The 12,339-nt window shown below is 62.9% G+C and overlaps 1 protein-coding gene across 1 annotated transcript in view; it reads left to right on the top strand.

Annotated features, from left to right (window-relative positions):
- The first annotated feature begins 2,304 nt into the window (after positions 1 to 2,304).
- IGSF9B (immunoglobulin superfamily member 9B) overlaps positions 2,305 to 12,339 on the top strand; it is a 35,331-nt gene continuing 25,296 nt past the window's right edge. Inside the window, exons 1-4 of the mRNA XM_065652151.1 lie at positions 2,305 to 2,368; positions 9,646 to 9,843; positions 10,587 to 10,733; positions 12,063 to 12,214. Coding sequence (XP_065508223.1) covers positions 2,305 to 2,368; positions 9,646 to 9,843; positions 10,587 to 10,733; positions 12,063 to 12,214 — 561 coding nt within the window. The remainder of the gene's footprint in view (positions 2,369 to 9,645; positions 9,844 to 10,586; positions 10,734 to 12,062; positions 12,215 to 12,339) is intronic.

Raw genomic sequence — 12,339 nt, 5'->3', positions numbered from 1 at the left:
CAGCAGGACCGGAACAGGGTGGGTGCTGGCCAAGAGGCAGCTCGATGCCGTCGGTGGCTGATGGAACTCCTGAGCTGCTGCAAATGTGACTTTCAGGAGCCAGACTGCACTGACCTGGCTCGGTGTGCAATCCAGAGGACTCATTAAAGAGCAAAACTGCCCTAATTTGAGGGTCATCCTTGGCTCTGCCAACTGCCCCAGCTGCAAGGAGCAAAGGTTGGGAGAGGGAGACGCTGGCCGCTTGCTCCCGAGCCCACCGAGCATGCCAACCCACCTTGCAGATTTGCAAGCTTTCAGTTCAGACCTGAGGACTAAGAGCTGAGTCAGACTTTTATGAGGTCTCAGATTTTGCTGGGGAAGCAAAGTGCCCGGAGCTCGTGTGAGCTGGGGCCGGGCTGGGGGATGCTCTCGCCTCCTGCCTAGGGCCATGGCGATGCCTGACCCTCCACGAGCGTAATTGTGGGCAGGAGATGTGGGATGCTCTTTGTGCTCCTCAAATGCTGCATCCTCTACAAGTGCTGATTTTTTTTTATTTTTTTATTTTTTTTTTGCCTCCTTTCCAGGACATGCATGGGAAGAAGAGGTGGGAAGATCAGCAGATGCTCAGACCTCTCCCCAGATACTCTCCCAATCATGTGGGCAAGGGAAAGACGGTGAGTGGTGGGAACAAAGCTGCATGCCCCCCTCTCCATGCAAGCCTGTCCTCTCCCGTGCTGCCTGTCATCTCAGGGGAAGTTCAGTGGCCCGTTTCTCTTGCTGCCATGCTCCTCAGGGAGTGAGCCCGGCTGTTTGCCCATCTGGCATCACCAGAGGTCTTTGCAGGGAGGAGAGGTGAGCTGAAGCAGGAAAGCACAGGGGAACTTGCTATTTTCTATCTGTTCTCCATTGAATTGGACCCTGAACCTCTGCTGGGAGCACAGGTGCTGGTAGTTATGTTACCCTGAGCTGATGCAGGGTACAAAGTTGCGGTGGCACCAAGCAGGTGGCAGGGACGTGACCCCAAAGTGGCGCAAGGTGGTAGGGACAGATGGCACAGCTGATGTTGGTCAGTGTGACTTAGAGCTGGTGCAAGAGACAGGTGGCTCAGCCCGTGGTGGGAAGGTGACCCTGCATGGGTGCCAAGTGGTGCTGGGGTGTCAGTGAGGTGGTGTATGGCAGCAGGGGCAGGTGGCAGAGCTGGGGACAGGGAGGTGACACTGCGCCAGGGTGGGGGGGGCCACATCTGGAGACAGGGAGGTGATGCTGCACCAGGGCAAAGGACACATCTGGAGACAGGGAGATGATGCTGTGCCAGTGCAGAGGGCACATGTGGGAGCAGGAAGGTGATGCCATGCCAGTGCAAGGGGACACATCTGGAGACAAGCAAGTGATGCCATGTTAGTGCAGGGGCATACATCTGGAGACATGAATGTGATGTGTCAGTGCGGGGGGCACATCTGGAGACATGAATGTGATGCTGTGTCAGTGCAGGGGGACACATCTGGAGACACTAATGTGATGCTGTATCAGTGCGGGGGGGCACATCTGGAGACACGAATGTGATGCTGTGTCGGTGCAAGGGGCACATCTGGAGACACGAATGTGACGCTGTGTCAGTGCAAGGGGCACATCTGGAGACGGGAAGATGATAGTAAATCGGCTCACGGCCCTATGTGGAGATCGGAAGGTGACACTGTGCGGTGCAGCGGACACATCTGGAGACAGGAAGGTGACGCCGCCAGCGCCGGGTGCCCATCAGGGGACTGGGCGATGACGCCGAGCCGCTGCGAACGGGAGCACATTTGGGGACCGGGAGGCGACGCCGCTCCGGGGCGGGTGTCGGAGCCGGCGGGGAGGTGACCGTCCGGGGGAGGTGACCGTCCGGCGGAGGTGACCCCGCTCCGCGCCGTTCCGTTCCGCGCCGCCCGCCGCTCCCGGCAGTGCGCATGATACTGCGGCGCCGGGGCCCCGTGCGCGCCAACCCACCTTGAAACGGGCCCGGGCCGTCCCGCCGGCCAATCACCGCCCACTCCGCCCGGGCTCCGCCAATGGGCGGCGGGCGGAGGCGGCACCGAGCCGCTAAAGGGCGCAGGCTAGGCTGCGCCGAGCGGCGGCGGGCAGGTGCGGCGCGGCGGGCATGGGCGCGGGCATGGGCGCAGCGGCGGCGGCCGCCGGCCGGCCCTGAGCCGCCCCTGAGCCGCCCCTCCGGCCCCGCCAGCCCCGCGGCGGCCCCGGGAGCCCTGCCCCGGCCCGGCCAGCCCTGCCCCGCCCCGGCCGGGCCGCCCGGCGGGCGGAAGATGCTGCGCACCGGGGGCCGGTAGTACTATGATTTGGTATGTGGCCGCTTTGGTAGCAAGTGTGCTCGGTGCCCGCGGGCTGCCCGTGCAAGGTGAGTGGGGCCGCGGGGGTGTTCTTCTCCGGGGAATGGGGTCCGGCGGGTGCTCCGGGGCCGCATCTGCATGTCTTCCCCCCTCCCTGTGCCGGCTGCGGGGGGAGGATGTGCATGCACCGGGAGCGGGCATCGTGCACCGGGGGGCAGCACGTCCCGGAGCTTGCAGCGGGAGGGGGTCGGGGGGAGCACGCCCCGGGGGTGCGACGCGCTGCGGCTCCGGGGGGGGAGCTGAGCGCTGCCCGTGTCCCCGGGCGCTGCCGCTGCAGCGAGGCGCTGCCCATCGCTTCGTTCCGCGCTGCCGGCGGGGGGGGCAGCGCCCGGCGCATCTTCCCCCGGCGGTTTTTTTTGCGATGACCTCCCAGAGGGCAGCGGCTGCAAGTCGGGAAGTTTTAGGAGGCAGGAGCTGGTCCTGCCTGCGTCTCCGCGCAGGGGGGCTTGGAAATTGCCTTTGGGAGAAGGCGAGCGGGTGCGAGTCCTTGCGGGGGGCACACCTGGCCGGGTGCGGGGGAGAGGTGGGCAGCGTGGCCCCCGGCCAGAGCACAGGCAGGAGATGGGCGAGTGTTTCTTGCTCCCCCATTTTTTCTCCCAGCAGGCAGCGTTTGTCCTTCCCCGCAAGGGTAGCCCGACTGGGCAAGGAGAAATGCAAAAGGGAGTCAGTGCCTTCCCCCTGCAGCATTCGAGCTGAGCCCCTGGCTGCGGGTTTGGGGGTGACTTTACTCCCCACTGCCCAGGGACGCACGCCCTCCTTCCCCCCCTTACTGCAGGCTGGCTGCTGCGCTGGGGTAAACTGAGGCACAGGGTTGTCCAAGGTCAGGAGGGAGACAGCAGCAGGGAATAACCCTGATTTTCCTGCTCCAGCTTATTTTCCTTCAGCTGCCAGCCCTCTCCCTTGCCCCCAGCCATCCCTGCAGGTAGAAGGGGAGCTGCCTGCCACTGGTGCAGCACCATCTCCCATCCCTGCTGCCGGTACCTCGCCAAGCACGGGGCGATCCCTGCGCTCCCGTGGTCCCTACATGGGGTAGGAGCTGCGCCCTGGGTGTCACCAAGCCCTGACTGTGGGGCTGCAGTGACCGCCGGCAGCAAACAATGCTTGGCTGGCAGCCACTGCCGCTCGCCTCCCCATGGCGCGGGGGAACACCGGCTCAGTGGGCCCGGGCGGTTTGGGAGGGGGCGCCTTGGCACGTGCTGGGGTGCTGCAGCCCCCCCCCGCAATCACGGTGCTCCTTGACTCACATCTGCACCCTGCCACTGTCCCTTGGGGTCTCTGCCTTGGAGGCTGGGGGGGGTCAGGATGGGGCTGCCCTTTTTTTGGGGGGACAGGGATGCTCTTGCTGCCGAGCTGCCGCCTGCCTGAACTGCATCCTGCGGCGTGGAGAGGCGGTGGTTTGCAGCAGTGGTTTGTAAAGGGATCCTCCGCCTGGGAGAGGAGCACAGCAGCGAGTTCAGCAGCCGGGAACTTGGAAATACCCTGGAGCCACTCGGATGGGGCTCCCGAACTGGTGCCAGGGTGGGTGGGTGCCGGGGGTGCTGCGCGTACGGAGTGGTGCGTACGTGATGAATGAGCGCGCCGTGAGTAACGCGTGGGTGGGCGCCAGGCGAGGGAGGGATGCGTGGGGACGGGGAGCCCGTGGGACTCACCCTGGCGTCCTCCCCTCCTCGTGGGGGGTTGTCACCCTGCATCGCTTGAGGACAGAGCTCTGGAGGAGGGATGGGGCTTGCCATGCACCAGGGCTTTTCCCCTGGCCTTCCTCCCCACGCTGTCTCCTCCTCCTCGTGGAGCCAGGCTGCGATGCAGTGATGCTCGCCCTGGGCAGCTCTCTTGCCTGGCCTGGCTCTCCGAGGGCTTTCCAGGCGTTAATCGGCTCAGAGAGGGAAGGAGGGTGCGTTATCCCTTCTTACGGCATGGGGGAGGAGAGCCTGGACGTGACCGCGCCGGGAGTGGGTGTCGGAGGAGGGATCCGGCCTCCTGGCATTCCTGGCAGCGCCGTGACGCCGAGGGGCTTTTCCTCCCTCTCCCACGGGCGTGACGCGGCGCAGGGATGCTCGCGGATCCGGCAAGCGCAGTTTGCGGAGGGAGGATTTGGCTTTGCCAGCCCTGGGCGAGGGCTCCTGTTGAAGAGGTTCCTCCCGGACACCGCGGCAGGTGATGCTCGCGGCAATGACCTTGGCCGGTCAGCGCGGATCGCTGTGGCGGTGCCGGCGCTGCATCTCCTGCATCGCTCCGGGCGCGGAGCTGCTGCTGGGATGTGTTGCACGTGAGGGCTGGTGCCTCTTCGGCCGTGGAGGGGTTTGGACCGGCAACCGCCGGATTCGGCACGTGTGGCTTTGGCCCCACTCTGCGCTGGCAAGGGGACAGTTTGGCACCAGGACTGGCCAAGGGGGTTGGCCCAGCTCCCATTTCCACCCTTCCCTGGAGTATTTCTGCTCCTCCGGACCTGTTGGATGGGACCGCGTGGGGCAGGAAGGGATGTGCGTGTCTTGGTTGTTGACTTGGCTTGCTGGACGGTTTTTTGCGGTGATGCTTTCCTGTTTCGGTTGCCTTTTGACTTGGAAGATGCAGCTTTGCTGGTGATGGATGGACCCTGCTAGTTCCTGCAGGGATGGGTCATCTCCCATTCATATCCAGTCCCCTGTTTTGGAGGTCATGGCTTCAGGCTGGAAGAGAAGCCGTGCAGACGGGCGAGCAACGGGTCCAGTGCCGATGGAGTAGTCCTCCTCTCTCTCTTCCCCTGCGGTAGGCATCTCCCGAGCTGGGAGCCCTGAGGGACCAGCTGGCCTTTGGAAAAACAACTCCCTTCCTCCAGCTTCCCGATGGAGAGGCTGGCGTTGGTGGGAGGGCTGCCTGAGCCAGGAACAGTGTGATTCAGGAGCTGCTGGTGCTGCCTGCAGCCCAGTTAACCAGCCGGAGTGAAGGCATCGGGGCGGCACACGCTGCTCCGTGGGGAGGGCGATGCGGGTACGGGTGCGATGTGGATGCACTGGGATGGGTTGGGGGGCACGGCGCTCTATGGTTCTCCCCAGGAAGCGGTTTCAGCTCCAGCCTCAGCCCTGCACTGTGTACGGGGAGCGCACAGGTAGCTGCTGGTTGTTGCTGGGAGATGATGGCTCTGGTGAGGCGGCTGCTTCGTGGGGATGCTCTGCCCTGTGGTGCAGAGGGAGGGGATGCTGAGGACCCGCAGATGGGAGCGGGGACACTGGGGTGACCGTGGGGACGTCGTATTCTTGCACGCTCCATCTGACCACCAACCTCACTGAGCCGCCACCCAGCCAGGCGCTGTCCCATCGGTGTCATCCCGTGGAGCGGGGACCCACCGTGCTGGGCAGGGGGCTGCCGTGGGGCGACATGCACGCTCCCCTGGGGATACCCCTTGTGTTCTTGAAGTCACCATCTCGCAGCGAACGGGGCACCGAGCCACCCCTCGCAGCTAATCCCGCTCCTCCTCCGGCCCCGCATGACCCTGAGGCACGTCACTTGACCTGCGCCGTCGCCCTCCATCCATCTGGAAAATCGGGTTTAAAACGCAGGAATCGTGCTGAAAAAGCCCAGATGCTGCTTTCCAGCTGGGGGAGGGGGCGAGGGCTGCGCTCACAACCCCCTTGGCCAGGGGACAGGCGGGTGCTTTTGGGGGGCTGCAGGTACCCCTGGGCAGGCAGGAGGTGACTGAGCTTGTGGTCGGGGGGTCCAGCCCCCACTGAGCTGTTGTGGGGGCAGAGATGGGGGGCAGATGGCTCTGCCCCCCGTCCCATGCACCTCTTGGCAGCTGGGGTCCCCAGAGCGGGTGGTCCCTGTCCCCTGCCCTGCGGTCATTGCCCGGTTTGTTCGTGGCGGTGGCCGCCTGCTCTCCTTCCCTGCTGGCATCCATATGCCACACCGGTGGCTTTGTCCTCAGAGATCCCCGCCGTATCCCGCCTCCACCGACGTGTCAGAGCAGATCTCATCTCTGCTTGGAAAGGATGTGAGGTCCATGGGCTTGGGGCCTCGCGCCTGCTCCATCGACTGTCCCCAGGGCGGGACAGGGACGGGGATGCATTCCCCGCTGTGACCCCAGGGCATGGGCAGCCTTCCCGGGCTCTTTGCCATCCGTCCCTTGGCTGTGGGAGTGGCGTTTATCCTCACTGCGAGTTGAGGTGCGGCGTTTTTATCTGGAAACCCGCTCTGCCACGGCCGTGTCCTTCTCGTGAAGCATCTGCAGGAAGGGTCCCGCTTCAGCGAGCGCACCCCAGATGCTGGATACCCCCAGCTTCACCAAGCCCCGCGTCGCCTTACCTCTCTGCTCTTGGGATGGGAGGAACTGGCTGCCCAGAGCCGGGCGAGGGTCTCCCCATCCTCGGCATCGCCATCCTGGGGAGCCCCGCAGTGGCACCGTCTCTACGCGGCAGCAGCTTTCCCTCCTCTCCCTTTGGGATGCTGTTCAACTCCACCTCCGCATCTTGTATTCTTGCCTCCTGGCACGCGCCGTGCTTTTATTTTTCCTGGATCTGCTTGGATGATGAAGCCTGTTGATTACTTTTTTTTTTTTTTTCTTTACGAGGCATCCCTCAGCTTCACGTGAGCTCCTGCACTGAGGGGGAGATTTGGGGTTCGCATTCCTACTGTGGCTCCCTGATGTTGACCCTATTTCCAAACCACAGGTTGAGCCTTGAAACGCCCCTGAACTTGGCTGGGAAAATCGAGTGGGTTTAAAAATACCCTGTCTGTTTGTGCTCTGTTTCTTCTGGCATCTGTGGGTTGTTTTCAGGCGTTTCCCCACAAATGTGGGGGTGAGAAACACTTCTTTTAATGGAGAGCTGCAGTCTCCCATCGCTCACATGCCTTCAGCAGCCAGGACTTGGAAGGAAAACCTGGTCTGGGATGGGAGTTCAGGGTTAGTAGGTTGGGAATTCGGGGGCACCCAAGGGGGAGATTGCAGAACACAGCTGCAGAAGCAGGGACAGGAGGGCACGGGGGCTGTTTGGGGTGGATGGCAGCTGGGGAGAGCCGGGGGCCGGTCAGCCGCCATGGCCGCCAGCCGGCCGCGCGCGTGGGGAGGTGATGCTCAGCCGTGCGTGCAATTCCCCACCGGCCTTGCGATCAGACACCGGCGCTGTGAGCTGCCAGGCCTGACCTATTTTCCTCCGTCCGGGCCACCCTGGCCGGGCGTGGGTCTGGCGGAGCTGCTGGGAGAGGGGACATCACCCACCGGTTCGCTGGGGAGCTGGTCTGGGGTTCCCAGCATTGGGCTGAGCGTGACCATCCCTGCGGCGTCCGGGTGACCTCTCGGGCAGCGCGCTTCTCCAGCTGGGTGAGCATCAGCATCCCAGGCTGCGCTGGGTGTTCAGGAGCTGGAAACCACCTTAGTACCCAGGAGCTGGTGGGCCGGGCAGGCTGGGGGCTCAGGGAGGGGCTGGGGCTGCAGCCCCCCCATCCTCTGCTGCTGGTGGAAAGCAGGACTGTCCCTTGGAAGGTGGAGAGATGCTGGGGACCCGCTGGCTCGGGTGAGGCGGCCGGGAAGGCACACGTCCTTGGATGCTCTTGAGCAGCACGTGACAGCTGCTGTCCCTGATCCGCGCAGGGAGGGGGGTTCCCAGCCCCACAGCGCAGCCCCCCACATGGGTGCAGCGGGTCAGAGCTGGGTCCTTGCAGCTCTTTGCCGGGGTGGCAGGGGAGGGTGACGCTTGTCCCTGCTGACAGGGTGCAAACGCCTGAGCTCATCGGCAATGCAGCGATAATAACGGATGGAGAGGTGCAAGAGTGTTGTCAGAGCGGTGCAAAGTGGGGGGCGGGAGCTGGGGGGTGTGTGTGCATGCATGTTGCAGGTGCGTGCGTATTGCACATGTGTGCATGCATTTTGCAGGTGCGTGCATGCATATTGTACATGTGTGCGTGCATTTTGCAGGTGTGCATGCATCTTGCATGTCTGTGCTCTGCAATCTCCCGCTCCCCTGGATGGGGTCTAGGCAGGTAGGTGGCAATTCTGGACCCCCGTAGTGGGGCTGGGTGCCTGCAGCGGGTGTGCAATGCAGCGTCTGCTCCTTGTGGATGGTTGACATCTTTGCACCCTGACATCACCCTCCCCACTGCCACCAGCCAGCCCTCCCAGTTAAACAGCCACCATCCAGTCCTGGTGCACGGCTTGCACTTTGCGGTGGGGACCTTGCTGCCCGCCATCTGCCTGGCTCCCCTTCTCACGGGGACACTCGTGGGGTGGCACGGCGCGGGCCTCTCGCCGGTACGCGCTTGTGCTGGAGCCAAAAATAGCCGGTGATGCTCGGTTCCCGTGGCGGGGAAGCGGTGATGTCACTCGCCGCCAATCACCGGCAGCCCCGAGGAGCAGCGCGGAGGAGTGGGAACGTGCTTCCCCGAGCATCCCTCCCCGAGCATCCCCCCGGAGCGGGCGACGGCCGCCTGTGCCAGCAAAATGAGGGGGACCCTTCCTTGCTGGGAATGGAGATGTGCGGCTGAACCCCGTGCCTGCAGTTTTGGGGAGCTCCCCCTTGGTTCTCTCCAGCCCTGGGTTTCCCTCTCCCTTTATCAAAGCTGCGCTGAGGATGCAGCGTTGCTGCTGCTGGTGAGAGCAGGATGACGACAGGCTGCAGCTGAGCGGGGGGGGGGCACAGCTGGGGTGGAGCGGTGCTTCCGTCTGAGCCTGAGACCAAAGCCCTGCTTAATTATTCCGGGTGGGAGGAGCAGGGTACCAGACTGGCTGCACAGGTCGCAGCCGGGTTTTAGGCCTGGGGCTCTCGGGGATGCTTGAGAACGGGCGGGTTTGCTGGAGCATCGCTGCTCCTGCGGGAAGGCTGCATCCCTGGGCTGGCACACAGAGCTGTGGGTCGGTGGTCCCCGCTCGCCGGAGGATGCAGGGGCACAAACGAGGCTGAAAAAGCAGCCTTTTCCCCGCCGCAGGGATGTGCTGCTGGGTGGGGAGCAGTGCTAGGCATGCTCCATGCACCCCCTTTGCTGGAGCAAGGTATCCCCAAAACTCCCGCGGGGTTGCTGGGTACCACCCTTGCCACGGCACAGGGGGCAGGAAGCGATCCCAGAGCATCAAGTACTTGATGGTCACCGTCCTGAGTCCTGTGGTGGCTTGGGGTGGACCTGGAGCTGGGTGGAGGGGCTTGGGGGACCCCCGAGTGGTTTTAGAGTGGGAGAGACCCATCTTGGGGTGGTGCCCCATGGCTGGGGGTGGACACAGTCTCTGCTGTGGCTTTCCCGGGGGTCCTGGTCCTCTGGCTGTCACTGATGCTGGGGACCAGCGGCGGGACCAGCCACAATTTCTTCCTTCGCCCCCTCGCAGGTGCCCTCGGCTCGAGGGAGGAGCCGGAATTCGTGACCGCTCGCGCTGGCGAGAGCGTGATCCTGGGATGCGACGTGATCCACCCGCTGACGGGGCAGCCCCCTCCCTATGTCGTGGAGTGGTTCAAGTTCGGCGTCCCCATCCCCATCTTCATCAAGTTTGGGTTTTACCCTCCCCATGTCGACCCGGAGTATGCCGGTGAGTCTGGGGGACGTGAGGGTACAAAGGGGACACGCCAGGTCCCAGCTGGGGGATACACGGCTCCGCTCCATCCGCTCCTCCGTCAGAAACCGCGCGGGCTCTGCCTCTCGTTGCTCGCTTTCCACCCAGTTGGTTTTAATTAAGCAGCAGTGCTAGGAAGCCAGCTGGGCTGCGTGGGACGGGAGCAAGCGAGGCAGAGAAACCCAGGGTGACGCGTGGTGGCGGCGGCTGCTGCTGTGCCCCAGAGCAGCTGTGAGCCTGGGGGGGGAAGCTGGGATGCTGGGGGGGACAGTGGGGATGCAGCCAGGGCCACGTGCTGGGCGGAGGTGACAGGTTGGAGCCGCAGAGCCCACGTGGCCACTCGCCAACGCGGCCGGTGGCTTCTGGTGAGGTAGGTGTCTGGGTTGGGGACCAGCCCCGAGTGGGTTGGTGCGGTGGGGCAGACCCGTTTCAATGTCCCTTTCCGTGGGTCTCACCACGCTTCCAGGCTCTGGGGGGCTTCCTCCACCCAAAATGCAGTGGCATGCAGGATGCCAGCACCTGTGCTGAGCCCTGCCCAGCTCAGTTCACGAGTGAGTGATGCCAGAGCCCGCTGGCTACTGCACCAGGGGGGAGTTTGGGGCTGTGCAGCCACCCTGCTGCTTTTTGGGAGACTCCCAAGCCTGAGAAAGGCTTTGGTGGTGGGGGGCTGCTTTGGTGATGGGGGGGCCGTGGTGCTGACAGCTGTGTTTTCCCCGCAGGTCGGGCCAGCCTGCACGACAAAGCCTCCCTGCGCATTGAGCAGGTCCGCTCCGAGGACCAGGGCTGGTACGAGTGCAAAGTCCTCATGCTGGACCAGCAGTACGACACCTTCCACAACGGCAGCTGGGTCCACCTCACGGTCAATGGTGAGCCGGGGGGGCCGCGGCATCGCCGGGGGGCTGCGCGCGGTGCCGGGACGGGCTTCCCTTTGATTTCGGCTGGACGCCGGACCTCGATGGTGTCTGCATCTTGCAGACAAGCGAGCCCGAAGCCATCCAGGCTGGCTGCTCCAGCCGGGGTGAGACTTAAAAAAAAGGGACAAACTTCTATTAGGGATCCTGCAGTTTAATTACACCCAGCTCGTTTAAAGGAGAGACATCAAGAAATGGGGCTGGGAATGAATCTCCTCTTTAACAAACAGATCAAGAAAATCAAATCTTTGTTTTCTTGAAATTCAGATTTACTCAAATTACTTTTTTCATTTTATTAAGGCTGCATATTAAGCTAATTAGCAAATTGTCAGTCTCCACATCAGGTCTTTATTTTTAGCCCAGCAGCAGCAGGGCTGTGCCTCTCCCGCTGCAGTGGGGCGGCTGGAGAGATGTGGGCACCGGCGGCTCCTCGCTGGACTCGCCTGACCTTGAGCAATTAATTTAACCTTTTGGGGGGACAGCTGGGCTGCGGCAGGGAGCAGAGCCACCTAATTGAGCCCAATTAGCGAGCAGGAGCTTTGCACGCAGGGCTGTGCAGCACACCAGCCCCCTCCCTGCCTGCTGCCCTTTCCTTGTCCCACCCCAGGCTTTGCAAATGGGGCAAAATGGGGCACTTTTGGGGGTTTTAGGCAGCATAGGGCACATAGGGGCTTAATAACAGAATAATAACCATAATCCTTCCGGCCCGAGGAATTGCTTTCAGGGGGGAAGGCTGTGGCTTTCCCTCAGCGCATTACAACGCTTAATTTTCTTGGGGGAAAATAAAAATCATTTGGGGAGAAACAAAATATAATTCCTTTTTTTTTCCATGGAGCAGATTAAATTGCCAACCTGTCTTCCTGAAAAGTGGGCTTTAACAACTGCCTGTAATTAGGGGTGGGCTGTAATCCTGCCAGCCTCTTTAATCAGGAAGGAGCCTTTTCGATCTGCACTGCGGTGTTTTCCCATGTTTTGACAATAGCAAGTTAATGTGCAACGGGGGGGCGGTGGTGGGACTTGGTGCTGTGCCCTGGAGCTGGTGGCGGGGACAGGGGACAGGGCTGGGGCGCGGTGTGGCGTGGAGGGGACGCTCTTGGCCGGTGTCCCTGGGGACTGTGACCGCCGCTGTTGTCCCCATCGCCTTGTTCACTTTTGGGGTGGTCCCAGCCCCGGGATGTGCAGTGTGACCCCTGTTTGCAGGCAGCAGCCTCCCCTCTGTCCCTGTGTCCCCAAAGCCATCGTGGGTGGAATGAGGGGGTCACGGTGGTCTCCCCTGCCCCGCAGCTCCCCCCACTTTCACGGAGACACCGCCGCAGTACGTGGAGGCCAAGGAAGGCAGCAGCGTCACCCTGACCTGCATGGCGTTCGGGAACCCCAAGCCCATCGTCACCTGGCTGAGAGAGGGGGACCTTTTGGGTGCCAACAGCAAGTACCAGGTAGGTGGCTGGTGGGGGTGCTCCTGGGGACAGTGTCGACGGGACCACAGTGGCAGCAGCTCTGCTGTGCCTGGAGCCAGATGTGCTTTCTCAGCACTTCTTGCCAAGATGCCCATTTTCTGCCC

Source organism: Caloenas nicobarica, chromosome 26 (assembly GCF_036013445.1).
Source record: "Caloenas nicobarica isolate bCalNic1 chromosome 26, bCalNic1.hap1, whole genome shotgun sequence".
Classification (NCBI taxonomy): Eukaryota; Metazoa; Chordata; class Aves; order Columbiformes; family Columbidae; genus Caloenas; species Caloenas nicobarica.
The sequence above is the reverse complement of the archived record's forward strand: the minus strand, read 5'-3'. Positions and strand labels throughout refer to the sequence as shown.